General features: G+C 38.6%; 1 protein-coding gene across 1 annotated transcript in view; it reads left to right on the top strand.

Moving 5' to 3' along the window:
• Positions 1-21,463, top strand: part of GTF2H1 (general transcription factor IIH subunit 1) — a 34,757-nt gene extending 13,294 nt beyond the window's left edge. Inside the window, exons 4-15 of the mRNA XM_001504962.7 lie at positions 90-255; positions 1,488-1,581; positions 2,943-3,092; positions 3,232-3,311; positions 6,879-7,006; positions 7,119-7,206; positions 10,292-10,380; positions 10,774-10,891; positions 15,867-15,957; positions 16,435-16,550; positions 17,914-18,006; positions 20,485-21,463. Of these exons, the coding sequence (XP_001505012.3) occupies positions 90-255; positions 1,488-1,581; positions 2,943-3,092; positions 3,232-3,311; positions 6,879-7,006; positions 7,119-7,206; positions 10,292-10,380; positions 10,774-10,891; positions 15,867-15,957; positions 16,435-16,550; positions 17,914-18,006; positions 20,485-20,571 (1,300 nt within the window). The 3' untranslated portion in view covers positions 20,572-21,463. The remainder of the gene's footprint in view (positions 1-89; positions 256-1,487; positions 1,582-2,942; positions 3,093-3,231; positions 3,312-6,878; positions 7,007-7,118; positions 7,207-10,291; positions 10,381-10,773; positions 10,892-15,866; positions 15,958-16,434; positions 16,551-17,913; positions 18,007-20,484) is intronic.
• The last annotated feature ends 4,324 nt before the right edge of the window (positions 21,464-25,787 follow it).

Consider the following 25,787-nt stretch of genomic DNA (forward strand, 5'->3'; position numbering starts at 1 on the left):
GTGTTTCATGTTGTTAAAGTCTTTTAAAAATGTTACCTAAATGGTGTTTTACTCCAGAAGTTCAATATATGCATATATTCTGTCACCAGAATGCTGCAAGAGGATCCTGTTCTGTTTCAGCTTTATAAAGACCTTGTCGTGAGTCAGGTGATCAGTGCTGAGGAATTCTGGGCCAATCGTTTAAACGGGAATGCAGCGGAGAGTTCTTCCACATCTAATCATAAGCAGGATGTTGGCATTTCTGCAGCATTTCTGGTATGTGACCCTTCTAGAATTCTGAAGGGAAAAAAAAAAAGAAAAGAAAAGGCTAATATGTATATTAACAATACCATTTCTTTTGTAAAATTTAGCATTTCCTTGAAGTAAGTTAATGGATACTTCAGTATCGATGGTATTCTTCTCAAGCATTTTAAAAATACATACCATATTTTTTAAATTTCTTTTTGCAAGTTATATTTTTTTGTTCTTTCTTTTGGCTTTTGGACTTGACCCTAGCATGTTGGAAATCAAATGGACTTTTGAAGGAGAATCTTTTAGCAATTGGGCTAATACTTATTTCCCCTAATACTTTTAAATTGAAAGCTTTCTGATATCTTATTTTATGAATGCTGTATTTTACTTATAATGCAAAGTTAAATGTATAGTGACCATCATATTATAGAAAAAGTAAGATTTGTAAAATATATCTTAGAGAAAAACTGGGAATTCCTTACCCGTGTAATTAGAAAGTAGGATTCAGTCAGTCTGTACTCTAGTGGAACCAAAGCAGTATTTATACATTTAACAAAAATTTCAGTATCAGTTATATGTTTGACGTCTTATGGGGTGCTTAGTAGTGAATTGAGTTAATAAGACTTTTTCCTAAAGAAACTGGTCAAATAATGCTTGTCTAATAATTTAGTAACCAGTGTTTATGGTGGTTTTGATAACTGTACAAGTTTTATGTTAAAGCTCCACTATCCACTAGCAGGGCCAGCCCGGTGGTGCAGCGGTTAAGTGCGCACGTTCCGCTTCGGTGGCCTGGGGTTTGCCGGTTCGGATCCCGGGTACGGACATGGCACCACTTGACAGGCCATGCTGTCGTAGGCGTCCCGCCTATAAAGTAGAGGAAGAAGGCTATGGATATTAGCTCAGGGCCAGTCTTCCTCAGCAAAAAGAGGAGAAGTGTCAGCAGATGTTAGCTCAGGGCTAATCTTCCTCAGAAAAAAAGCTCCACTAGCTGTCTGCCCTTGGCCACACTTAAGCATGCCCATTTGACTGTGTTGGATTTTCAAGGAAGCAGATTTTAAAGGTTACAAAGATTATGTGAAACCAGGCCAGGCTTCTTTGAGCCTGTCTTTATGCCAAAAGTAAAGATGAGGGACTTAGCTCTGTAGTTCATTCAGAAGGTCCGTTCTTCCACCTTTGTCCAGTGTCTGCTGGGTGCTTAGACGTCTTCACCCAATACTCTAACAAATCTATATATATGGGTGTGGTCTTTATTTTAGGCTGATGTCCGGCCCCAAACAGATGGATGTAATGGTCTGAGATACAATTTAACTTCTGATATAATTGAGTCCATATTTAGGACCTATCCAGCAGGTAAGAAGAATCAATTCTTCCAGATAGTTAAAATATTTGTTTGGATGAATTCACTAATATATTAATGAAAAACGAAAACTTTATTCCTGATCAAGTGCAATAAAATATGTACTTTACCCAGTGCCTGACATATGGTAGACATTAAGTGTTCAATATATAATGTGCTGTCATCAATTCATTGGTACGATGACTTTCCCATTCTTTCCATCAGTGGTTCTTAAACTTTATTTACCCTTCAGCATGCCTGAGTAAGATGTCATGCTCCAGAGGCAACGTGAATGAATCTCTCTATAGCACTAACTCAGATCATCCTCCGTGCTGCCTCCAGAGTGACCTTTCTAACCCACAAATCATTTCCCTTGTATAAACCATTCTAAAAGTATAAACGTCTTGACCCTGGGCTTAGTGATTTATGACGTGCAGCCAAGGCTGAGAGCCACTATTTCGGTCATACTTCTGACTAAACACTGCTCTCTTAAACCATATAGTGTTCTCTTTTCCCCCTTCCTCACTTCTGCCCCTTTGTTCCTTAGGAAACATGTCTCTCCCACAGGACTCAGCTCAAGCATTGCTTCATGCCATCTCTATAAAATCCTGACTTCCTTGGGCAGATATAAGCCTCCCCCCCTTTCCTTCTGTAGGGCCTTGTGACTGCTTCAAAGAGTTATCACATTGTAATGTAATTATTTTCATATCTTTCTGATATAATTGCGTAGTATTTACTGTGTGCCAGGCACAACTCTAAGGCCTTTCTGTATATTAATTCATTTAATCATCACAAATACCCTGTGAAGTAGGTACTGTTATTCCCTGCACATTACATATGAGGATACCAAGGTGCAGAGAGGTGAAATAATTTGCCTGTGATCACACAAAAGTATGTGGCAGACCTAGAATTTTAAATTTAGGCTCTCTGGCTCAAGAGACCATGCTGTTAACCTCTTTGCTCATTGGACTCTGGGCTTCTGGAGTGCGGAACTGCTAGTCCAAGTGAGTTGGAGGTATTTGTTTCCCCAGCACCTAACACAGTGCTTTGGAGTGAAAGCACACATACGTAAATCATCAAACAAGCAAACTCAGGTCTGACTCCAAGACTCTTGGTATTTTTACTAAAACTTCGAAACCTGTTCATTCTCTTGTTGCTAAATAAGGTTTTTGTAATTTGTTAAGATTCATAAAGGTAGCATGTCCCCTAACCTATCAAGTTATATTCATATTTACAACTGATAATTATGTGCAGAATATAAATTTGAGCAGGTTCATAATCTAGTTTTTGCTGTTAGTCTATATTTGAACTAATTTGAGAGGTTTTAAGAAAAGGAAATTTAGTATGTAATTATTATGGTTTTTTTCCTCCACAGTAAAAATGAAATATGCAGAAAATGTTCCCCACAACATGACAGAAAAGGAATTCTGGACACGTTTTTTTCAGTCCCATTATTTTCACAGGGACCGGCTGAATACGGGGTCAAAGGACCTCTTTGCAGAATGTGCCAAAATAGATGAAAAAGGTAACTGTTTATCCCTGACACACACTAGCATTTAATATTCTGCTCTCTAGTCATTAGTGCTGTTAGTGAATTTTTTTTTTTTTTTAATTTCTGAGGAAGGTAAGACTTGATCCTCTTTTTATTTCATTGATTTTTCTAGGGTTAAAAACAATGGTTTCATTAGGAGTGAAAAACCCACTACTTGATTTGACAGCTTTGGAAGATAAACCATTAGATGAGGTAAGGAGTAGTAAAAGGATTTATGAGAGAAAACAGTCTTTTCCTCATCTTCAACATTTTTATAGTTTTAAAATTGCTTTAAGTGTAAATGTTCCACTTGTGAGAGTGTAGAACAGAATATTGTTATTTGGAGTGATTTATCAGAAGTGCTTTTCAGTAGCACTGTTTGCTATTAAAATCACCTTGGAGAACTTAAAATTCCTGTATGAGTTGCTAAAACTTTTTTAAAAGAATTTTCTAGCTCTCCCGTCATCAGTTCTCTATATAGTAATGAAGGCTTAACATGTTGGTGAGTCCAGCTTTATGCTCTAGCTAACATTCATCTAAAGAAACGTAGATAAGTATTAGTAGACAAGGAAAAGATAACAAACATTCATTGATTGCCTCTTATTTGCCAAACCTTGAGCACCCTCATGACCTTTACCCCACGCTAGCCCCAGCGTGTTTCAACAGCCAGACCATCAGGTATGACCTGCCTAGCTCCGCGTCATGAGGCCAGGCTTCCTGGAGAAAGAAGCACTCCCTTCTGAGCATGGCTAGTTCCATCTTTGCCTCTGTCTCCTAGGCCAGGAACCTGCCTTCCTCACTACTCTTTTCATACGCTTAGATTTTCATTTTCTTCCCCTTCTTTTGGCTCCTCTGCTAGCCACATACACATGCTCATGCTTTCCTATCTTTTTTCTGTTTTTCCTTTTATTTTAGTATATGTACTCTCCAGGTGAGGAAACCAATATTAAATTTTGTCCTACAGTCTAAATTATAAATAATTTTTATAATTTAATGATCTCTGATGCCCGGGTGAGTCATTTACTTAATGAAATTCAAGTGTCTTCTTGGTAATGGTGAATCTCAACACATTACAAATGTGGCCCTCTTTAATCATCCTGAGAAAATGAAAGTTAGTGAAGCTTAGAGATACAGCTTAATATGATGGGAGAAAACTTTTAGTGCTTTTTTTCAAAAATAAAATTGATGGTATATTGTACATGCACATGTGTAACTTTCTTCTTCACGTTACCTATTATCAATATCAGTCCAGGCTAAATATACCATAGTTAAGTAAATAGACTTTAAAACCAAACTACCTGTCTTAGACTCTGTCACTTTTTAACATTTCTAAGCCTAGTTTTCTTATAAAATGAGGTTAATAGTACTGACCTTAAAGGGGGTAGGAAAATTTGGGAGATGATGTTTAAGGGTACAAACTTGCAACTAGTAGATAAATAAGTTCTGGGGATCCAATGCACAGTGCTGTCACCAACACTGTGTTATAAAACTTCAAAGTTGCTAAAAGATTAGACCTTAGTTGTTCTCACCACAAAAAGGACATGGTAATTATGTGACACGATAGAGGTATTAGCTACAATGGTAATGATATTGTGATACATAAATGCATCAAATCAACACATTGTACACCTTAAACTTACACATTGTTATATGTCAATTATACTCAATTTAAAAGATGCAAAAAAAAAAAAGATGCTGACCTTATGGAACTGCTGCAAGAGTTAAAAGAGCCTGCTACATAGTAATTGCTCAATGAGTAATAGGGATTACTGTTATTACCTACAGTTTTTTAGTGCCTGCACAGTATTCCTTTGTATGGATATGTAACCAGCCCCCTTAATAGAAATATTGGTTGATTCAATTTTTCCTTTGGTGCCTCTTCTTCTACTCTTACCTCTAGTTGCTGTAACTGTCCCGAGATATGGTCTTGAGCTTCCTTCTGAGTACCTTCTCTCCATTCCATCGGTTTAAGTACTAATTATGTAATGATGAATCCCAAATAGCCCAAGTCTGTCTAACTCCAGAACTCCAAAATCATTTATCCATCTGCCTATTTGTTATCTTCACTTAGATATTTCACAGATACCTCAACATAACATGCCCAAAATGGAGTGTTCGATTCCCATCCTCATAAGCCTGTTTCTCCCTGGCTCTTCATTCTCTCAGTAAAAAAATTCATTACCATAGACTCAGTTGCTCAAACCAAAACCTAGAAGGCTCCTTGATGCCCCCCTCCCTTCCTGCCCAACATTCGGTTCATCAGCGAGTCCTCTACAAGCCGTCTCTGATCTGTCCGCATCTCTGTCTTCAGACACTTGCACCTCTTGCTCTTAGGCTGACACCATCTTTGCTTTGATTGCTTGCATTAGCCTCCTAATTGATCTTCCTGTTTCCGTTTTTGCTCCCTATATTCTCCCCTAGCGGTCAGAGTTATAAATCAGATCATCATACTCCCTGTGTAAAACTCTTCAGTGGCTTCTCACTGAACTTAACATCAAAACTCCTACAAGACTCTTCCTGATTTGGCCTCTGCTTGCTTCTACTTCACTTTGGGCCACTTGTACTCATTCGTGTTCCAGACACAATGGCCATCTTTCAGGTGCATTCCAATCTTTTTCTACTTCAGGGTCATTGCACTTGCTGTTGCCTCCTGCTCTTCTACCTAACTAGCTTCTACCCATCTTTTAGACATCTGTTATAATGTCACTTCAGAGAGACCTCCTGCAACCTCCCTGTCTAAAGTAGCTTCTCCCAATCCAGTCACTACATCATATCACCCTCTTTATTTTCTTTATAGCGTTTGTCACTTTCAAAAGTGGTCTTTTTATCTTATTTTACTTGTCAGTTGTCAGTCTTCTCTCAGTAGAGTATAAATTCCATAAGGCTGACTTGTTTATTGGTCTGTTCCCAGCACATGGCATGTATTAGGCCTCAGTAAAAAGGCATATGAGTCTTTCTGTGATCTTTGTTTACCTCTTTAGCCTTACGTCTCACCAATTCCTGACCCACCAGGTATACTGAACTACATACAAACTGATGACACAACTGTATCATGTTGCTTGTATACGTTTGTTTAAGCAGTTTCCTCTCCCGGAAATGTCTCCATGGCTGCCTTGCAAGCAACTGTTCATCTTACAAGGCTCTGTGAAGCTTTTTCAAATCTCTCTCTCCTCTCCTCCAGTGAGATGGACCACTTCCTCTCTCATAGCACCTATAAGTCTTAACTGTGTGCACTGGCTTACAGCCTGGCATCCCACTAACTAGTATTTTGGCTCCTTTGGCACAAGGTCTTACTAGCTTTCTATCTACAGCTCCTAGCATGTAGCATGCAGTCAGTACATATTTAAAAATATTATCTCATTTAATTCTCCACTGTCCCATTTTATGGAGCTTGGAAAAGTTGACTAACTTGCCTGGACTAATATTGGAAAAATGATAAAGCCAGAATTTAAATCCATATCTATCTGACTCCAGAGTCCTTGCTTTTTTCCAGTGTATTCTATTCCTTCATTTAATATTTTGCTAACTAGATCCAAAATTGCTCTTTAAAAAAGTGCAGTTTAAGGTGATGTTTTTGTGATGCTAAAAGAAGTTAATGATATTTCCTAATTTTTTGTGTATAATGTCACTTATTTTAAAATGTTTACCTGTAAATATTTAGTACTGCTCAGAATTAATGGAGTCCTGTCATCCAGAAAATTTTTTCAACTAAGCATGTCTCTCAGATAGGAAAACCAGAAACTTACTTTGATTTTTAATCTACTAAATTATTTCTCATAGGGCTATGGCATTTCCTCTGTGCCATCCACTTCTAATTCTAAATCCATAAAGGAGAATAGTAATGCTGCCATCATCAAGAGGTTTAACCATCACAGTGCCATGGTCCTGGCAGCAGGTCTCAGGAAACAGTTAAGTATACACGCACAGGTGTGGTAACTGTGCTTTCCAAGAGAGCCAGATGAGTTGTGGTGGTGTTCTGCTTGTGGTTTTTAACATTACTTTTTTTTCATTTGTTTTAAGAGAAGCACAAAATGAACAAAATGGTGAGCCCAGCGGCATCGATGGAAATTCCGGAGATGCAGACAGCTTTCAGCCAGCAGTCAAAAGGGTATGGGTAAAAAGTCGGGACCATTTAGAGCTCAGGTTTCTCCAGATACCTTATATAATTGCTAGTACTCTATATTGAGCCTTATTTCAAATGACTCAGTTCTTCTGACCAAGACATTAAGCATTTGGCTTAAATTGTAGAACGTTTTAAAGAGCACTTCCTCAATTTTGGCTTGCCAGCCAACTTTCCATGGACTCAAACCTGTTAATTGCTCTTCATTAGTTTTTTTTTTCCTTCACGTGTACACATACACACAAAACATATAGTTTTCTGGAAAAGAGTATTCAACGAAGGCAGTGTGACAGAAAGAAAAGCTAAAGATTTGTGTATATGATTTAAAAAGATAGGATTTGGCCCTCATATTAAACCTAGCATGTCAGAGCTGTAAATGTCTTCTCATTAAATATGGAAGAAATCACTTGGGTATGGGGGAGTATGAACAGAGTTTTCTACTTGCATATTCCTTCTTTCCCTGCAACTTTGCCAGGCTACTCTGTCCCTCGATTTTTTTAAGTTCCTCCCTCCCTGATTATAAAAATAAATTATAAAGCTTTGTTAGAGGGCACTCAGGCAGTGTGTATTAAAATTTTAAAGGTTTATGGCCTTAATTCCACATCTGGACAGTATTCCACTGTAGATGTTTATTTTTAAAGAGTTACGTACAAATATTTGCATACAAATACTCATTACAGTGTTATAAAGAAACAGACATCCTAATATCTGTGGTACATCATACAGTGGAGACTGATGCAGCCATTAATGACTTCAGAAGGATTAGTGATATATTGGATTAAAGAGAGTTTACATATACCATAATAATAGTTCAGTTCATGAAAAGTTAAATTTAAGAAACTATTTTTGAGTTGGCTAAAATATTGTATTAGGTGGTTGGAAACAACGTGAATAAGACAGAGTTCTTGTCCTCAGAGAGTTTAGTGTCTGTAGGTAAGAAAATTAAAAGAATAATTAGAAAACGAAATTTAAAAATATAGTAATTCTGTTATTTACAATAGAAACCAAAGAGAATAAAAGTAAAATAAAAAGACTTCGCAGAAGAGGCTGTATGATATAATTCTACATGTAAAAAAACAAAAGGCCTTTAAAAGAATATACTAAATGTTTATCTTTCTCTAAAGGGATTATGGGTGAGTCTTATACCATATTTCATGTATTTCAGTAACAATGTGTTTCTATAGGCATATACACCTTTAAAATTAACAAAGCCAGTAAGATATATCTTTTCTGAACTAAGAAAAGTGGAACTAAAATGTAGGTTATAGAGAGATGTTAAAGGAATCTAGGAAGTGATAGTTTTCTTTGCAATGTGGTCATGTCACTTAAAAGGGATAGTCTGAGAAATGCGTAGTCAGGGATTTCATGGTGTGAACATCATCGAGTACACTTACACAAACCTAGATGGTATGGCCTATTGCACACCTAGGCTGTATGGTGCTAATCTTATGGGACCACTGTCATAGATGCCATCCGTAGCTGACAGAAACATTGTTAGGCGGCACGTGACTGTACTGTTGCACTAAGTACTCTTGATTCCTGGTAGTGAGAGAGTTGTGAAAAATCACTGTTTGTGTGAATTTTCACAGTGTGCAATAGTAAAAGCTGATCTAGATAGTCTTTCAAGTCAGTAGTTGTCTACACGTGTTCTGCAAAGGGTTTTATAGAGTGAGAGATTCAGAAGTAATAATAGAGTCCTGAAATTTGTGGAGATTTCAGTTAAGGGTGAAAGTCAGTGATCTAATAACTAGGCCTTGGCATAAGTTTTGGATTGGGATTATTATGGGAGGCTGTGCAGGGACATGACTTAGATAAGGCAATGGCTGGGGTGGAACTGAGCTTGACGTATGTGCAAGGTGGTGAAGACATCAGGATGCCTTGAAGTTGGCTGAGGGTATAGAGTTGGGAAGGCAGTGGAAACTTAAGCCGTGTCTAGGTAAGGTGGAACTCATTAATATGTTACTCTGAATATCATGCTGCAGTCAGATTTGTTCCTATGCCACAAGGGGACTATTCAGACTCTTAAAATAGGGACAATTTATAATAAAAAGTTTTCAAATTGATCTTTTTTTGAGATATATTTAATAAATGCCTTGATCCTAGTCTTGGTAGCTACAGATTAGAGTTGACCAGATAAATTTCTTAGTAATGTAGAGGATGAAATATTGTAAAATTATTTTCACAAATGTTTACATAGGTTTTCTTCAAGTGTCTTTATAATTAATGTGTTTTTATTACAAGGCTATAGAAATTTAGCAGTTTGTTACTAGCACAGGAGAAAACAGATTAGTAAAACCAAAATAAAGAGTCCAAAACTAAACCCAAATACATAGAGGAATTAAATATATATGTTAAATATGGAATTTCAGAATCAGTGGGAAAAAACAGATTATTCTACAAATGGTGTTAGGAGGACTAGTTAATAATTTAGTAAAAGGACACTCAGACTCCCTACTGCACTCCGTATTCCAAAATAAATTCCAGGGGCCAGCCCGGGGGTATAGTGGTTAAGTTCATGCGCTCCACTTCAGCAGCCCAAGGCTCACAGGTGTAGATCCTGGGTGCAGACCTAGCACTGCTCATCAAGCCACGCTGTGGCAGGGTCCCACATTCAAAATGGAGCAAGACTGGCACAGATGTTAACTCAAGGACAATCTTCCTCACCAAAAAACAAACCGAAACAAAATTAATTCCAAGTAGATCAAAGATTTAAGCAAAAAATTAATCTACAGGAGAATAAGCAAAAAGGGAGTAATTAAGGCTGAAAAACACCAAAGTGGTAGAAAAAGTATTTGCAATACATGTAATAAAATTAGATTATTGGGGGGAAATAGTAAAATACATGTTTGCACCTACCAGATTGTCAAAAGTGAGAAGTTCGATAATATTTAGTATGTTGATTGGTTGGTGAGAAAATGGGTTCAGCTATTTGAGGAGCAGCCATCTCTAGGAAGTGAAGCTCGTGGTGGGGAGACTTCATATTTTACCCTCTGTACAGTGTTACTTTTCCAGTCATGTTCATTACTTTCATAAGAGAAAGTCACAATAAAAAGTGCTGTGTTAATAATTATAGGCGAAGTTACAAGAGTCCATTGAATATGAAGACTTGGGAAAAAATAATTCCATAAAAACGATTGCACTAAACCTCAAGAAGTCAGATAGGTAAGTTTGGTCAATATTAAATTAACTTGAGGCAGAATAGTTATATAACACAAGTCATTGCAGAATTTATTCTGCAAGAGTAGCACTCAAGTTTTAATAATTTTGTTACCATGAAAGTACAGTATCTTTTCTCCATAAAAATTTACTTTGTGCATCTCAGGAAAGGATCCTAAATGATCAAAGCCCGGAAAATAAATTTTGGCGCTCTGTGCTGTTTTCTTCTTATTGCCCATATAGAAACTAAATTATTTTTTTGAAATTTCTTCAACTATGTTATCGTTTTTTGCTTTGGCGAGAATATTGTATTGAGACTGCTAAAATATTTGAAAGACAAACGTTGAGCACCTTTATTTTGTGTGGTCAGTAATTTCTTTCTTCTTTGCTAACCTTCAGGTATTATCATGGTCCAACTCCAATCCAGTCACTACAGTATGCAACAAGTCAGGACATTATTAATTCTTTTCAAAGTATTAGACAAGAAATGGAAGCTTATGCACCCAAATTAACTCAGGTAGGTGACTTGTACTGTTTGAAAACCAGAATTCCCAGATACTTCCTCAGTTTATGAGCACAACCAAATTGAACTGTACAACTAATATTTTAATTGAGTTTAAAGACATATTCCTGCTGAATAAATTGAAAAAATCAAGAAGTAGGGAGAAGTAGTATTTGGCATATTCAAGAAGCATCTGAAGATGATAATGAAAAATAAAATGAGTTTATGACTGCTAATTTTTTCTTTCTATATACACAGTTTTATTGGGAAAATCTCCCAGTTTCCAAAAATCTTCTGGACATCGCTCCCTAGATATTCTGCATGATCTCAGAATCAGAATGTATAAAACAGAGGTCATTATCCATTCTTCATTTCTTCCCACCCTTATTCATACTTCATTTGATTGGCAAATTCTGTCAGTTCTTCTGGATTTCTTGACTCTATCCCCTTGGCTTAGGCAAACCTGATCAGTTTTCCACGCTACCACTGCAAGTTAGCTTTCTAAAAACATAAATCTGATCTCATCACTCTACGGCTTAAAAACCTTCACTCCCTGCCTTCGTTGCCACAGTAGTTGTCTGAATGCCTTTATGATCTGGCCCTTAACCCACATCTCCAGTCCTAGTGCCAGCCATATCTGCAACATTCCCCTCCACTCATAATCAGGAGTCCTGTACTCCAGCCTAACTTAGGCACTAAACGACCCAGAGTTTTTAATTGTAGCATCTTCTTGCTTCCTGTGCTTTTGCTCATGCTTTCTCTCTTCTTAGAATGCCCTAAGCCTGTTTCTGCCCCTGGGAACTAATAATAATTATTCAAGACTCCGCTCAAATTTCATTACCTCTGTAAAGCAGTCCTCACCATGCTCAGTAGTGAGTTTGTTTTTTCCTTTTCTCTGTTTTCGCAAATACTGAGGCACTGAGTTCATACCTGTATTGTAGTGTGTATCACATGTTAGGACTTAATTTTTTTTTTATTTTGAAGTAATCTACTATTTACAGAAAGTTGCAAAAAAAATGTTTTCTGACCCATTTTGAGAGTAGATTCCTTTACCGCTAAACATTTCACTGCATACTTCCTAAAACAGGACATTCTCATAAATAACACAATACACTTTTAGAAACAAGTTAACATTGATAAAGTATTACTGTCTAACCTATAAGTCTTTCCAAAGTTTTGCCAGTTGTACCACTAATGTCCCTTATAGCAAAGGAAAACTTTTCCTCCTGGCTCAGCATCCAGGTCAGGTTTGTGGGTTGCATTTAGTTCTCCTGTCTCTTTAGTCTCCTTTAAAATGGAATCGTTTTTCAGTCTTTCTTTGTCTTTCATGACCTTGGTATTTGAAAAGTACAGGCCAGTTTTTTTGTAGAATGTCCTCAGTTTGAGTTCCTCTGATGTTTCCTCATGATTGGATTCACGTTATGCATTTGTGGCAGGAATACCGCAGAAGTGATATGTAAGTGATGTCTTATCCTCAGTGCATCGAAAGAGGAGGCACATGTTTATTTGTCCTAACTTGTGATGGTAACTTTGATCACTTGGTTAAGGTAGTATTTGCCTGGTTTTCCACCTAAAAGTTCCTATTCTTTGCTTTGTAATTAATAAGTATCTTGTGGGGAGACGCTTTAAGACTGTGTAAGTGTTCTATTTACCATCAAACTTTTACCCAGTAGTTTTTTAGAATACATTGATGATTCTTGCCAAAAACAGTTATTACCGTGGTAGTGGTTAAAGGGTGCTTTTCTAATTCTGTCATCCCTTCTACATTTATCAGTTGGCATTCTGCTAAAAGGAAGAGCTTCCCTTCCCTTCTCCTGTATTTGTTTATTTATATTAGCATGGATCTTCTCTTATTCTATGAATTATAAACTGTCACTATCATTTTCTTTTTTTAAACTAAGGTATAATTTACATAGAGTAAAATTTGCCTTCTTTAGCCCATTCTTCTGCGAGTTTTAATAAACATATACATCTGTGTAACCACTAACACAATCAAGATAAAGAACAGCTTTCTCACCCCAAAAAATGTACCCATGCCCCTTTGTAGTCAGACCCTTCCCACCCTGTCACACTGGCTCCTGTGTTCTTCTGACACCATTCTCATCAGTTTTTTGAGCACCTTCCTACTTTCTGGCACCATAAGATCGATGTTCCAAGCACATCTTAAATTTTCCTTGCCCAGCCATGGAATCTTCCTTTTAGTGCTGAGTGATTTAGAAATCAAGATCCGTGTACTCATTGCTGTTGGAGTGTCATTTGCTACTGGTGTCATTGTACCTTCAATGGACAGAGCTAGGAAATAGATGTATATACATATATGTGCACGTACCAAATTTGGGACTATTTGACTACTACTTTCTTTCCAGCCTAGAATTGTCCAACATCTGGCCTTTGGGCCCAAGTAGGCTCATTTAACTTTTTTTGGGGGGTAAGGAAGATTCGCCCTCAGCTAACGTCTGTGCTAACTTTCCTCCATTTTTCGTGTTGGCTGCTAGCACAGCATGGCCGCTAACAGAGCAGTGTAGATCTGCACCCAGGAGCTGAACTCGGGCCCCTGAAGCGGAGTGCACTGAATTTAACCACTAGGCCACTGGGGCTGGCCCTCGTTTAACTTTTTTTAAGCAGTGATCAATCTTAAATATTTAGATTGTTTCCCCACCCCCCCACCCCCACTCCAAAAAAGTGATTTCATTATCTGAGACACATGAATTGAGTAGGAAGGCCCAAGAGATTATCTGTCTTCAGGTGTGTGTACCTGAGTGCAGCCAGTAGCTAGTCAGCAAGCTTAGCAGTCACTGAAGCTTCTGGTTACAATGTATTATAAAATTTATGACAAAAGGACATAGGAATAAAGTGAACTCCCATGTCCCTTTGACTCATGGTTGTCATGTGCTGTACTCTTACACCAAGTTAAAGATTTTTTTCATCCAGTGCATACACACATGGATTTCTGCTTGTAAAAACTCTGTTGAAAAACCTTAGACACGCTAACACTGCACTTGAGCTATTCAACAAATGATTTGTTCCTCTGTTGCCACAGTGCCTGGCACTTGTTAGCCGCTCATTGGATAGACAGGTCAATTATGTGCCTGAATGTTGATACTGGTAAGAGTGTAGAATGTCTTTTTTCCCCTTTTGGCTAAGTATATTCACTTCCCTGAAAAATGACAAACGATGTATTTCTGCTTTTTTTTTTTTTTAAACTGCCAGCAAGGATACATGTTAACATGCTGTGTTACTTGTTTTCTTTCTTTAAACTCAATTTTACCTTTGGTGGTAAAGAGTTCACAAGTTAAGTTGAGTTGGTGCTTAAGAAAGGGCTTGACATTCAATGCAATCCCAGTCAGAATCCTAAAATTTATATGGGGCAACGAAAGACCCCCGAATAGCTAAGGCAATCCTTAGAAAAAGAACAAGGCTTGAGGAATCACAAGCCCTGACTTCAAAATATACTACAAAGCTACAGTAATCAAAATAGCGTGATACTGGTACCAGAACAGACACACAGATCAATGGAACAGAATTGAAAGCCCAGAAATAAACCCACACATCTATGGACAGCTAATCTTCGACAAAGGAGCCAAGAACATACACTGGAGAACGGAGAGTCTCTTCAATAAGTAGTGTTGGGAAAACTAGACAGCCACATGCAAAAGAATGAAAGTAGACCATTATCTTTTGCCATACACAAAAATTAACTCAAAATGGATTAAAGACTTGAAGCTAAGATGTGAAACCATAAAACAGAAAATATAGGCAGTATGCTTTTTGACATCAATCTTAGAAGGATCTTTTCGAATACCATGTCTACTTGGGCAAGGGAAACAAAAGAAAAAATAAACAAATGAGACTTCATCAGACTAAAGAGCTTCTGCAAGGCAAAGGAACCCAGGAACAAAACAAAAAGACAACCCACCAACTGGGAGAAAATATTTGCAAATCATATATCTGACAAGGGGTCAATCTCCAAAATATATAAAGAACCCACACAACTCAACAACAAAAAAACAACCCGTTTTTCCAAAGAAGATATACAGATGGCCAACAGGCACATGAAAAGATGTTCAGCATCACTAATCATCAGGGAAAGGCAAATCAAAACTACAGTGAGATATCACTCTACACCCGTTAGAATGGCTATACTCACCAAGACAAAAAGTAACAAATGTTGGAGAAAAGGGATCCCTCATACACTGCTGGTGGGAATGCAAACTGGTGCAGCAATTATGGGAAACAGTATGGAGATTTCTCAAAAAACTAAAAATAGAAATACCGTATGACTCAGCTGTTCCACTACTGGGTATTTATCCGAAGAACTTGAAATCAGCAATTCAAAGAGACTCATGCACCCCTGTGTTCATTGCAGCATTGTTCACAATAACCAAGACATGGAAGCAACCCAAGTGCCCATCAACTGATGAAGGGATAAAGAAGATTCCATACACACAGTGGAATACCACTCAGCCCTAAAAAAAGACAAAGTCGTCCCATTTGCAACAACGGATGGAACTTGAGGGTATCATGTTAAGCAAGATAAGCCAGACAAAGACGAACACTGTATGATTTCACTCATATGTGGAAGATAACCAGACACACAAAGAGAACAGATTAGTAGTTACCAGAGGGGAAGGGGGTTGAGGGGTGGGCATAAGAGGTAAAGGGGCTCATATATATATGGTGACTGACAATAATAATGTACAACTGAAATTTCACAGTGTTATGAACTATTATGACCTCAATAAAAAATAAATAAAAGGCTTGACTAGGCAAAAGCATGTGAGTTTTGAGGCACCTGTGGACTTGCCTGGTATTCCTGGAAGACTGGGAGGTATTCCATTTCTGCACACATGGAAAGTAGTTCACTCTGGTTTCTATAAATTATGTATTTATACAGGAATAAAGACTGACTGGATGTTTTGCTATAAAACTGAAATGTTAAGAAAGATGTGAAAATGAGGAAAACCACTTTCTGTGTCTTAATTTCTTTCAGGTTCTCTCAAGTAGCGCTGCCAGTAGTACCATCACAGCACTGTCACCTGGAGGAGCACTTATGCAGGGAGGGACACAGCAAGCCATAAACCGTATGTGCTGGGCCGTCTGCTGCTGCTATCCTTCTACTTAAACACGCTTTAAAGAGCAAGTTGAGAGTGGTGCTAAAGTTTTACTGGTTTTCCTTTGGAACAGTTCTGAGATTTTTGTTGTTTTTATGCATCCAGATCTTGAAACCCATCTAGACAAGAGCTTAGGTTTCAGAATTATCTTAATATTACAAACAGTGGCACACTGCTAGTCTCCCTATAGCATACTAAAAGCTTTCTTTTTTCCCTCGTACCTTTTAGAATAAAGGGAAATCTGAAAGTTCCTTCAAAATCCTACAGAAATTTAAATTCTCTGATCTGTCAGCCACAAAATCACTAACTTATCTCAGAATAGCACATCCTGGTTTAGCATTGGCGCAGAGCACATGTTCACACTTATTCTCCAAGTGCTCATTCTTTCAGAGACTCTACATGTGTAAATGTAGCTTTTATCCTATGGACCTCTCTTTTCTTTTGCAGAGATGGTGCCAAATGATATTCAGTCTGAATTAAAACACCTGTATGTGGCTGTTGGGGAACTTCTGCGGCACTTCTGGTCCTGCTTTCCCGTTAATACACCATTCCTAGAAGAAAAGGTCAGAACCAGTTCTAAACACAGCCAACTGTTGTGGACCACACTGTGAGGTGTTATTTTGAAACTGGAAAATTATATTGAGTGTTGACCGTGTCCCAGACACTGGGATAGCTACTTTGCATGCATCGTTTAATTGAAGCCTCACAACATCCTGATGGAGTAGCTATTGATATTCATTTTATAGATGGAGAAACTTGAGATCCAGACCAGTTCCATAACTTTTGATCGTACATCTTAAAACTTGTATCAATCTCTAAGCCACTGGGAGTGATTGAAGAACAGAGACCCAAAACAAGTCACAACAGTAAAATTATTTATGTGGTGCTTTTTTAAGGGGTAATGAAATCCAAACTGAGATTGACAGCAAATACAGCCCTAGCTATAACACTGAAACCCTTTTAAGCAATTAAAGGACATTTTAAAAATGAAAAAATATTTATAGTATTAATAGGAATAGCTTTACTAGATAGAGTGCTCTTATAAACTATCTTTAAGAGAAAGATAAATGCCCTATTAAAAATAAAAGGTAAAAGACCTTTAACAGGCAGCTTACTAAAGAATGCAAGTGGACCAGTAAACCTAAGGAAATTTTCCTACTCACTAGTATTCAAATAAATTAGCTTTAAAGCTATAGTGAAAGAGCATTTTTCATCTATAATTTGCAAAAGAACATAAAATGATCAATGTTGGCCCAGTTGCTAAGAGTTGAGTTCTTTCTTTCACTGCTGGTACTTTTTTAAATGCTTTGACCCAGAAATTAGCATTTAGGAATTTAACCTAAGGAAATAATTAAGTAACTATTTAGCCCCAGAGGCGTTCCTCTACCACTGTCTGTGACAGAAAATGTGGAAATAGCCTAAATATCTACCAGAAGGGGATTGGTTAAAGAAGCATTTAGTATGCTCATACATAGAAATACTATACGTTCATTTTAAATGCTGGCTTTGGTGAGTGTTTAATGACTGGAAAGAAAGATGTTCACACTAAACCAGGTGAAATTTTAACACAGTATATACTATCTATTTTTTACATATATGCATTTATACACATGCACAAAAAGTATTGAGAAGGATATGAATTATGAACCAAAGTGTTAATGATCTCTGAGTGGTGGGATATAATAGGTATATTTTTATTTTTATCCTTATACATTTTTTTAATTTTTCTACAGCGATCATGTATTACTTCAAGAATAGTGTTTTTTTAATTTAAAAAAACCTAAGTATATTAGATATTGCTTCTCTGCCTGGTGGAGCCAATTAATCTAAAAGAAAAAAGTAACCTTGCTCTATGTGTATTTTTCTCTTGGTCCCTGTAGACTCTGAGATTTCTCTGTAATTCATTATTTCTCTCATCTTTTTTAGGTAGTGAAAATGAAAAGTAATTTGGAACGATTCCAAGTTACAAAGCTCTGCCCATTCCAAGAAAAAATTCGGAGACAGTATTTAAGCACAAATGTAAGGCAGCAATCTGATTTTGGCCTGATTTTCTTCCTCCATTTAGTAAAATGATGAAATTTACTTTGTTTTCATGTAAATAAGTATAGATGTGTGTTCTTTTCTGTTGCTGAGCGTACCGTTTTTATATTGTAAAATGTATCAAACATTCAGAAGAGTGCATAAAATACATATGCTTTTTAAAATAATAAAAGAAGTATCTGTGTTCCCCCAGTCACAGTGAGAAATAGAACCTTCCCAGTACCCGTAGGTGTCCCATTGCCTTCCCCTCCCACACAGTCCCAAGGCTGTGACTAACCAGGCATTTGTAAGAATCATCTCCCTGCTTTTCTTTGTAGATTTACAACACGTGTGTGTTCCTTAAAATATTTATTTTGAAAACCTGAGTAGTGAGCACAAACCTGCAATGCAAAGAAAGGCAGAATTAGCATTCTGTGACACTAAACTGAACAGTTCCTGCATTGTGGTCTGCCTTCAGCGTCCCTGGCTGTTTCCAGCAGGCGGGGCAGTGGGTGAGGTAGTGAGTGAGCAGTGTCACTTTGTGCCAGGATATTTAGCATAGTTTCTAACACAAGGCTGGAGCAGTCACACAAGATCATGTTTGTGTGTGTTATGCACGTCTTCTCAGAGGTGACTGGGAAAGAATAGTATACACAGACTTAGGAGTCAGCATTTCAGTAAATAGGACAATCAAAAGGGGGAGTTTTAGGGGCCAGCTGGGTGGTGTAGTGGTTGGGTTCATGCACTCCACTTTGGCGGCCTGGGCTTTGCAGGTTCAGATCCCAGGTACAGACCTACACACTGCTCATCAAGCCGTGCTGTGGCAGTGTCCCACATACAAAATTGGAAGGAAGATTGGCATAGATGTTAGCTCAGGGACAATCTTCTTCACCGAAAAAAATAGAGGAATAGCGAGGTGGGGGGGGAGCGAGTTTTACAATTGAAAACTGAAAAGCCTTCATCAGTAAGACTTCTAGTGTTTATTCCATAAACCTTGTATGTGGGTTTTCTGAAAATGTAGCAGTATTACTTATAATCAGAAGAGAAGCTTGAAGTGTCTTCCCACAGGAGGGCAAGGATGACAGATAGCTTTCAGCTCATGTACCTTCTCACTTGATTGTAACTGCTGGAGCACTGTGGTTAAAAGGATTCTGAGGCCATGGACAGCCTTACAGGAGGATATGGTATTCATCTCTTCTGTTCGGTACTGTGGAACTACTTCTGTCCATCAAGCAGAATAATTGATTTTTATATAGTTTCCAGGCAGAACTAAATAACGTAACTCCTGCCACCCAAAATAATAACAGATGTGGTAAATAAGAAGGTTTTTTTTTTTTTAAACTCTACCTCAGATTGGATCTAAGTCATTGACATGCTAAAAGGATTTAGGACTTCCTGATCTGCATCCCCATACTGCCAGAATTGTAGATTTTGCAAGACTTTCACTTCCAACCACATAAACACTGTCCACCTCCAAGGAAACAGATACGCCAAAGATATTCTACCTTCTTTGTCAGCTTAGTTCAGTGTGGTCCTGTTGACTTCTAGTTATGTGCAAAGCCAGGACAAAATTCTTTTCTTCTCAAGATTTGTAGTTGTGACCTAAGGTGTGACATAGTGCTTGTGTGAAGCATTGAAACCATTTAGATTTTCTGTAATCTACTGAGTTATATTGAAGTCCCAAAATGCTGGAACTAGAAGAGACCCTAGAAAACAGAGAAAAGTGCTTCACAAGATTGGCTGTGCTGCAGAATTGGTGGCAGGAGCTTTTGAAAATCAAAGATTCCTTGGTCTCCTCCCAGACCTGCTACATTGGAATCTTCAGGGGAGTGATGCATTTTTCAAGTGTTCTGTAAGATAATGTGAATGCCACCATCCTGGCCTTAGTCATCAGACTAATGGTTAAATCTGGAAATCACCGGTTTAGCACACTCCCTCGTTTGACAGAAGAAACTGAGGCCTAGAGCACAGTTGCTTTCATGTTGTCCTACAGCTGGTTAACGACAGGGCAGAATTACACCCAGACAGAGCGGGTGAATTTCCAGCCTCTACTGTACCCCACCCTCTCTCTCACCTTTCTTTTTTTTTTTTTTTAATTTTTCCTTTTTCTCCCCAAAGCCCCCAAGTATACATTTTTAGTTGTGGGTCCTTCTAGTTGTGGCATGTGGGATGCTGCCTCAGCATGGCCTGATGAGCAGTGTTGTGTCCATGCCCAGGATCTGAATCGGCGAAACCCTGAGCCCCCGAAGCAGAGCATGCAAACTTAACCGCTCAGCCACGGGCCAGCTCTCTCTCTCTCTCGCCTTTCTTTACAAAATCTGATAACACCGTCACAGAGGGCTTGCTTGTTGTCTCCCTGGGGAAATACAAACGAGCTTAGATGCTACACTCTGAAGTGTGTGGCAGATCTGGATCAGAAGCATTAATTTCTCCAGCATGTGCCTAGTTGTTGCCTAAGTGTCTTGCTGTGTTTTTCAGTTGGTAAGTCACATAGAAGAGATGCTCCAGACAGCCTATAACAAGCTCCACACGTGGCAGTCACGGCGTCTGATGAAGAAAACGTGAAGTGTCTGGCCTCACAGGTTTTGTGAGATTGAGAGAACTGTGACCTGCAGTGACTCTAGAAACCTGGCCTGACAGACATGCAGATGATCACACAGAAGTGACGAGAAACATCTGCACCACGCCGACTCTTGGAGCTGATGCTGTTGTACTTGCACCTTGTGAACTGAGAAGGAAGGAACTGTGATTAAAAGCTGGGGAGGTAAACTAAGGCGAAACCAAATGAGCTAAGTTGCAAATATCTATATATATTTTAAAAAGACTGTTTACTGCAGTGACTCAGGAACTGCTTTTGATTCACATTAAGCTGCTTTCAGAAATTTAAAAAAAAAACACTTTTTAAAAGGGTGCATTGATAAAATCTGAGGTTTTTTGGGTTTTTTTTTTCTGTGTAAATTTTTTTCCTAAGTTTATGGCACAGGGTACACCTTAAGTATTTCTCCTCCATCCTCCACTTGGATCCTCAAGTTTTACTGAATTCTAGTTGTACCTTACATCAGCAAGTTAGAGTACTTTAAAATAAAGCAGAGGGAGACTGTCGCTCAACCATCAGGAAGCAGTTGTAGTCAGAAGACATCGTTGATCCTGTGTTTCCTACGGAAATAAGAAACAATAAATATTGCACTGAATGTTTGTGGTTTGGAGTCCCTAAATGATAAAGAGGGAACATATTTGCAGGAGGTCGCGTGGGGTTTTTATGCAGAATTTTGTCGGAAGACAATGGCACTGCATGTTTTACTTTGAGTGCAAATGTACATTGCTAAGATTTTTTTTTAAGATGGCATGTGCTTTGAAAAGAGGAAATTGCATTTTTAAGAGTTTAAAAATCTTATGTGAGAAATATAAAAAATCTTATTTTCACCTCTTTAGAAAATAATAAAAGATGTTTCTCATATCTCTTTTTCTCCAGTATCTGACTGTTCCTGTCCTTGGCGAATCGATAATCATTGCATAGTGACTGAAAAGCCTAAATGCAAAAAAAAAAAAAAAAAGATACGTTCTTGTTTCTGGAATTTGCGGTATATTTTGTTCCTAATAGGATCAACTCACTGTTTAAGACCTTAGATGTCTTGTATTAAAAATTACAGAAAAAAGTAAAACTTTTTACAGATACTCTTTTAACTGTTACACATCTTGTGGTTTCTCCTTTTGGGTGATATTTACTTGGGTGGGTTCGAGGGCTACTTATCTTTTTTAAAGGCATTATTACAAGCTGGTTATCATTCATTTAATGGCTACAACAGGTCAAAAACCTGTTCAGATTCTAAATGGTAAAAGGAAAGAGGCGACATCACTCTGCTTCAGTCCCCTCGTTTCTGCTTCAGATCAGTGTAGTAATGGTGTGAGCCCCGATTCCTTACGGTTTTACCAAGTGCTTTTCAAAGGTATGACCGCAGCTACTGGAAGCAATAGCAGTGGAGCGGATGGGCAATGTCTGGAACAGAAAAGTGTGTCTGTTGGGAAAGGCAGATGGAAACAAATGAAATGCTCTGTTGAGTGGTCTGTTAAAGGTTAAGTTATACATGTAATGGAGCCTGAAGGAGAAACCGTTTTGGGGAATTGGGTGGACGTAAGAGGTAACATTTTAGCTAAGCCTTGAAGTTGAATAGGGGAAGTGTGATGAAGGTGTGAAGGCTTTGAAAGACCCCAGTGTGTTAGGGGAACAGTGTGTTTGTTAGACGGGAAGATTGGGAGAGACAAATAAGACGCTGAGAAAATCCATTTAATTCAGGTCGTGATTGGCTTTGTATGCCAAGGTAAGAAATTCAGACCTTACCCATTAGGCGTTAAGGACCCCAGAGAAAATTTTGAGCCATTTTTTTTATGAGGGTTTTTTGCTTGGTGGTTTTGTTTTAGATAAAAAGTCTGGCAGTTCGGAAGGCCAAACCCTAGAAGGCTTTTGCAACAATCCACACCGGAAGGTAGGTCCAAATTAAAGTGGCCTTCGGGCAAATAGAAAAGAGGGCACTGAGTAAAGACATTAGTAAGGTATGTGACCAAGTCTCAGGGAGTGAAGGACTTAAGGGAGATTTTACCAGAGAGCTCTCACCTTCATGTCGAGCTTGCATTTGACATAGTTGATCCTTAGGGTTGAAAATGAACTTTGGCAGCCGTTTAGGCCCCTGTGGCCCCACCTTCCCCTGGAAAATGCCAGCACCACTGGTGGTTGAGGGCTTCTGTGAACCAGCACTGTGCCGAGCACCTCCCCTGCTGAGTCTCACTTCCTTCTCACAGCTGCCAGTGAGTCGGCTAGGTGTCACAGGTGGTTGTGCAGATCAGAGATGCTTTAGATGTTAAGTAATTTACCCAAATTCATACAGCCAGTAAGTGGCAGAGCTGGGCTTTACCCTAAACTGCTAAACTTGTGCAGTCACTTCTAAGATGCTGCTGAAGTTGGAAGCTTTTATTCCCCCGCCTGGGCTTCCACCGCCTGGTTTTCCCTTTTGACTGCCCTGTCTGTCATTCCTGCCTCTGATTGTGTCCTGTGCTGCTTTTGTGGCAAGTCACATTATGGAGTTAGTTTGCCTAGTGGGTCCCATTATCCCAGATCTGTAAAACGTGATGATACAGTGAAAGCATGTCCTGCCTTAGGAGAATGAGTTTCTCCTGGAAAGAAGCATAAAATCATTAGTGCTAGTCTGCTTCGGACTTCCACTGCAAAATGAGTAGGATACCTTGTGATATCCACTTCAGTCTGGAAAACAAAAGAATGCTTTAACGTCTGTATCTAGAAAGGTTCGGAACCCACTCATCAAAGCTGAGGGTTTAATCTGGAAAGTGATTTCCTGCGGTGCGTATACCATCTGGAGCCGACAGTGGCCCTGGGATGGAAGACTGCCCGTTTTAAACTTAGATTTGCTGTCTCCAGTGTCAAGTCTTGCTCGGGATTCCTCAGTGCATTACCTCTGCCCTTTCCCAGTTTAGCTTCTTCAAGACTCAGCTGTTCTCCCAGTTCCTGAAGCCAGGGGAATTTTCAGCTCTTAAGTTGTCCGGAGCTGGAGCATTGCCTAGAACCTGGATCAGCCTTAGTGTGTAGTCCATATCCTTGCTTGAGTGTGTATTAAAGTCACAGAAAAGACTTTGGAATACAGACTTTGCAGCCGCGAAACCCTGGTTGCATGGTCTTTCACAATGCCTAATATGACAAATGTGGAATTGCGCCTGTTGAGGAGGAGCCAGAAACCCGGCTCCTCCCACTCCCCCTAAAAATACTGCATGAAAAACCAATACCGTTTCTGGCCACCTGGCAACGTGCTGTGTTTGCTGGGATGGCTGGCAACAGGCGTAGGCTGAAGTTGAAGTATAAGATAAATTCTGGCTTAAATTTTAAATTTTACTTATCTGTAGTCATAGAAATAAATAGCAAGATGATAGACTTAAACCCAACTTATTAGCCATTACGTTAAATGCAAAAAGGCTGAGCACTCTAAAAGATTTTCAGATTGGATTAAAAAACAAGACAATTATATGCTAGTTACAATCACAGAAATGTCAAATTCAGGTTCACTAGGTTCAAAAGCCTTTATTACTCAAATGTATTTCTCTCTGGTTCTAGTAGCTAAGTGGTGAACACAGCAGTGAAAAGGGAATGATACAAACAAGGTCACCGACTATTAATGTCCATTTAAAAAATTAGTATAGGAGTATCATTTTTTTAAGGTTTGAATAGTCCTGAAGTATATAAAATAGAAAATGTTTCTGTCCCCTTACCCCCAAATCTCACTCTCCTCTCTCAGGGCATCGTCTTCTGGACATTTTTCTATGCACTTAATTACTTTTTTCTAACCTACAAGCTGAGATTTTTCTGACAAATAGATATCAGTGTATACATCCATGCCCTTTAAGATAAACCTTGACAATGGGGCTCATCTCCTTGGAGAATCCATTTGTGGTCTTATTTCTGTAAGCCAAAGTTTTGTGAATTTTGGTCCTATTTATTAGGGTACTAATTCTGGCACCTGGTTATCCATGAGAACAGGCTATGCCTGGCCTGAATACAAAAACTCATTGGCATTTTACATGTGCAGTCAGATCCTTATCACCCAAGAACATTTAGACCCACAGAGAGAAGGAGTAGAGAAAGTAGAGTGTTCCCTCAGGCTTTTCCAGGACTGAGGGCAGCCCCAGCAGCACTGGAGAGTGGTATAGCAGAGCTTTCAGAGCACAGCCTTTGGACCCAGGCTGTTTGGGTTCAGATCCCAGCTGCATAGCTGACTAGCTGTTTAACTTTGAACAAGTCATCTATAAAATGAGCCTCACAGTAGTGCTTACCTGATAGGGTCATTGTGAGGGTAACATGAGGTATATAAGGCGCTTGGAGCAGAGTCCAGCATGCAATGAATGCTGTTTTTGCTGTCCTTGATGCCGACACAGGTGGTCACTGAGCCACACAGAGAAAGGCTGCACATCTTGATTTCATTGTTTAGAAATCTAAATGGAAGAAAATTCCCTCAAAGAACAGTAAAAGTGCTTTCCTTTGTACTTTTACCTCCAAAAAACTGCCCGGATATGATTTTCATGGCTCATCTTTAAGAGATTAATACTCGCTTTTTTGTGGTGCCCTTCATTTTCCAAATTAGGAACTTTTTAAAAAAAAATTAAATTTCTTATGACTGCTTTCACACTTCGGTTTCAGTATTTATAAAATAAATTCTCTCCACTCACTTGGGAACATGAAGAGAATGTTTCTGTGTTCTCGCCTGGGATGTAAGATGTAAAATACAGGTCAGAGGACAGCTGCAAGTGATAGGATACTGTCAATTACTGTTTCATTTCATAGCTTATGTTTGATATTTAGGGAGAAAAGGTTTCCATTTTCTTGGAGTGGGAGAGGAAGCACACCTTATTATCTTTTAACTACTTGCTAAATAGAGGTTGGGGTCAAACTCAGGGTAAAAGAAAAACCATTGAAAATATGTTGAGTTAGCAGGAGAGCAACCTTGAAACTTGATTCAGTAGGTGCAGAGGGCTTCTCTTCAGAAGGAGGTCATGACAGGCCTCAGTTAGCATATGCCCAGACCTAAATATGGTGATTTGACATCTTGGCAGTTGCTTATCACAATTATAGCTTAGTCAAGAAGGAATTTCTTTAAAAACATAACAGTGATCCATTTTCTGTGTTACATGACTAGATTAGTAAATAACTCACATGATTAAGTGCTCAAGTTCTACGGCTGAGCTGCCTGGGTTCAAATCCCAGCCCTGCCACTTACTAGTTG

This window comes from Equus caballus, chromosome 7, assembly GCF_041296265.1.
Source record: "Equus caballus isolate H_3958 breed thoroughbred chromosome 7, TB-T2T, whole genome shotgun sequence".
Taxonomy (NCBI): domain Eukaryota; kingdom Metazoa; phylum Chordata; class Mammalia; order Perissodactyla; family Equidae; genus Equus; species Equus caballus.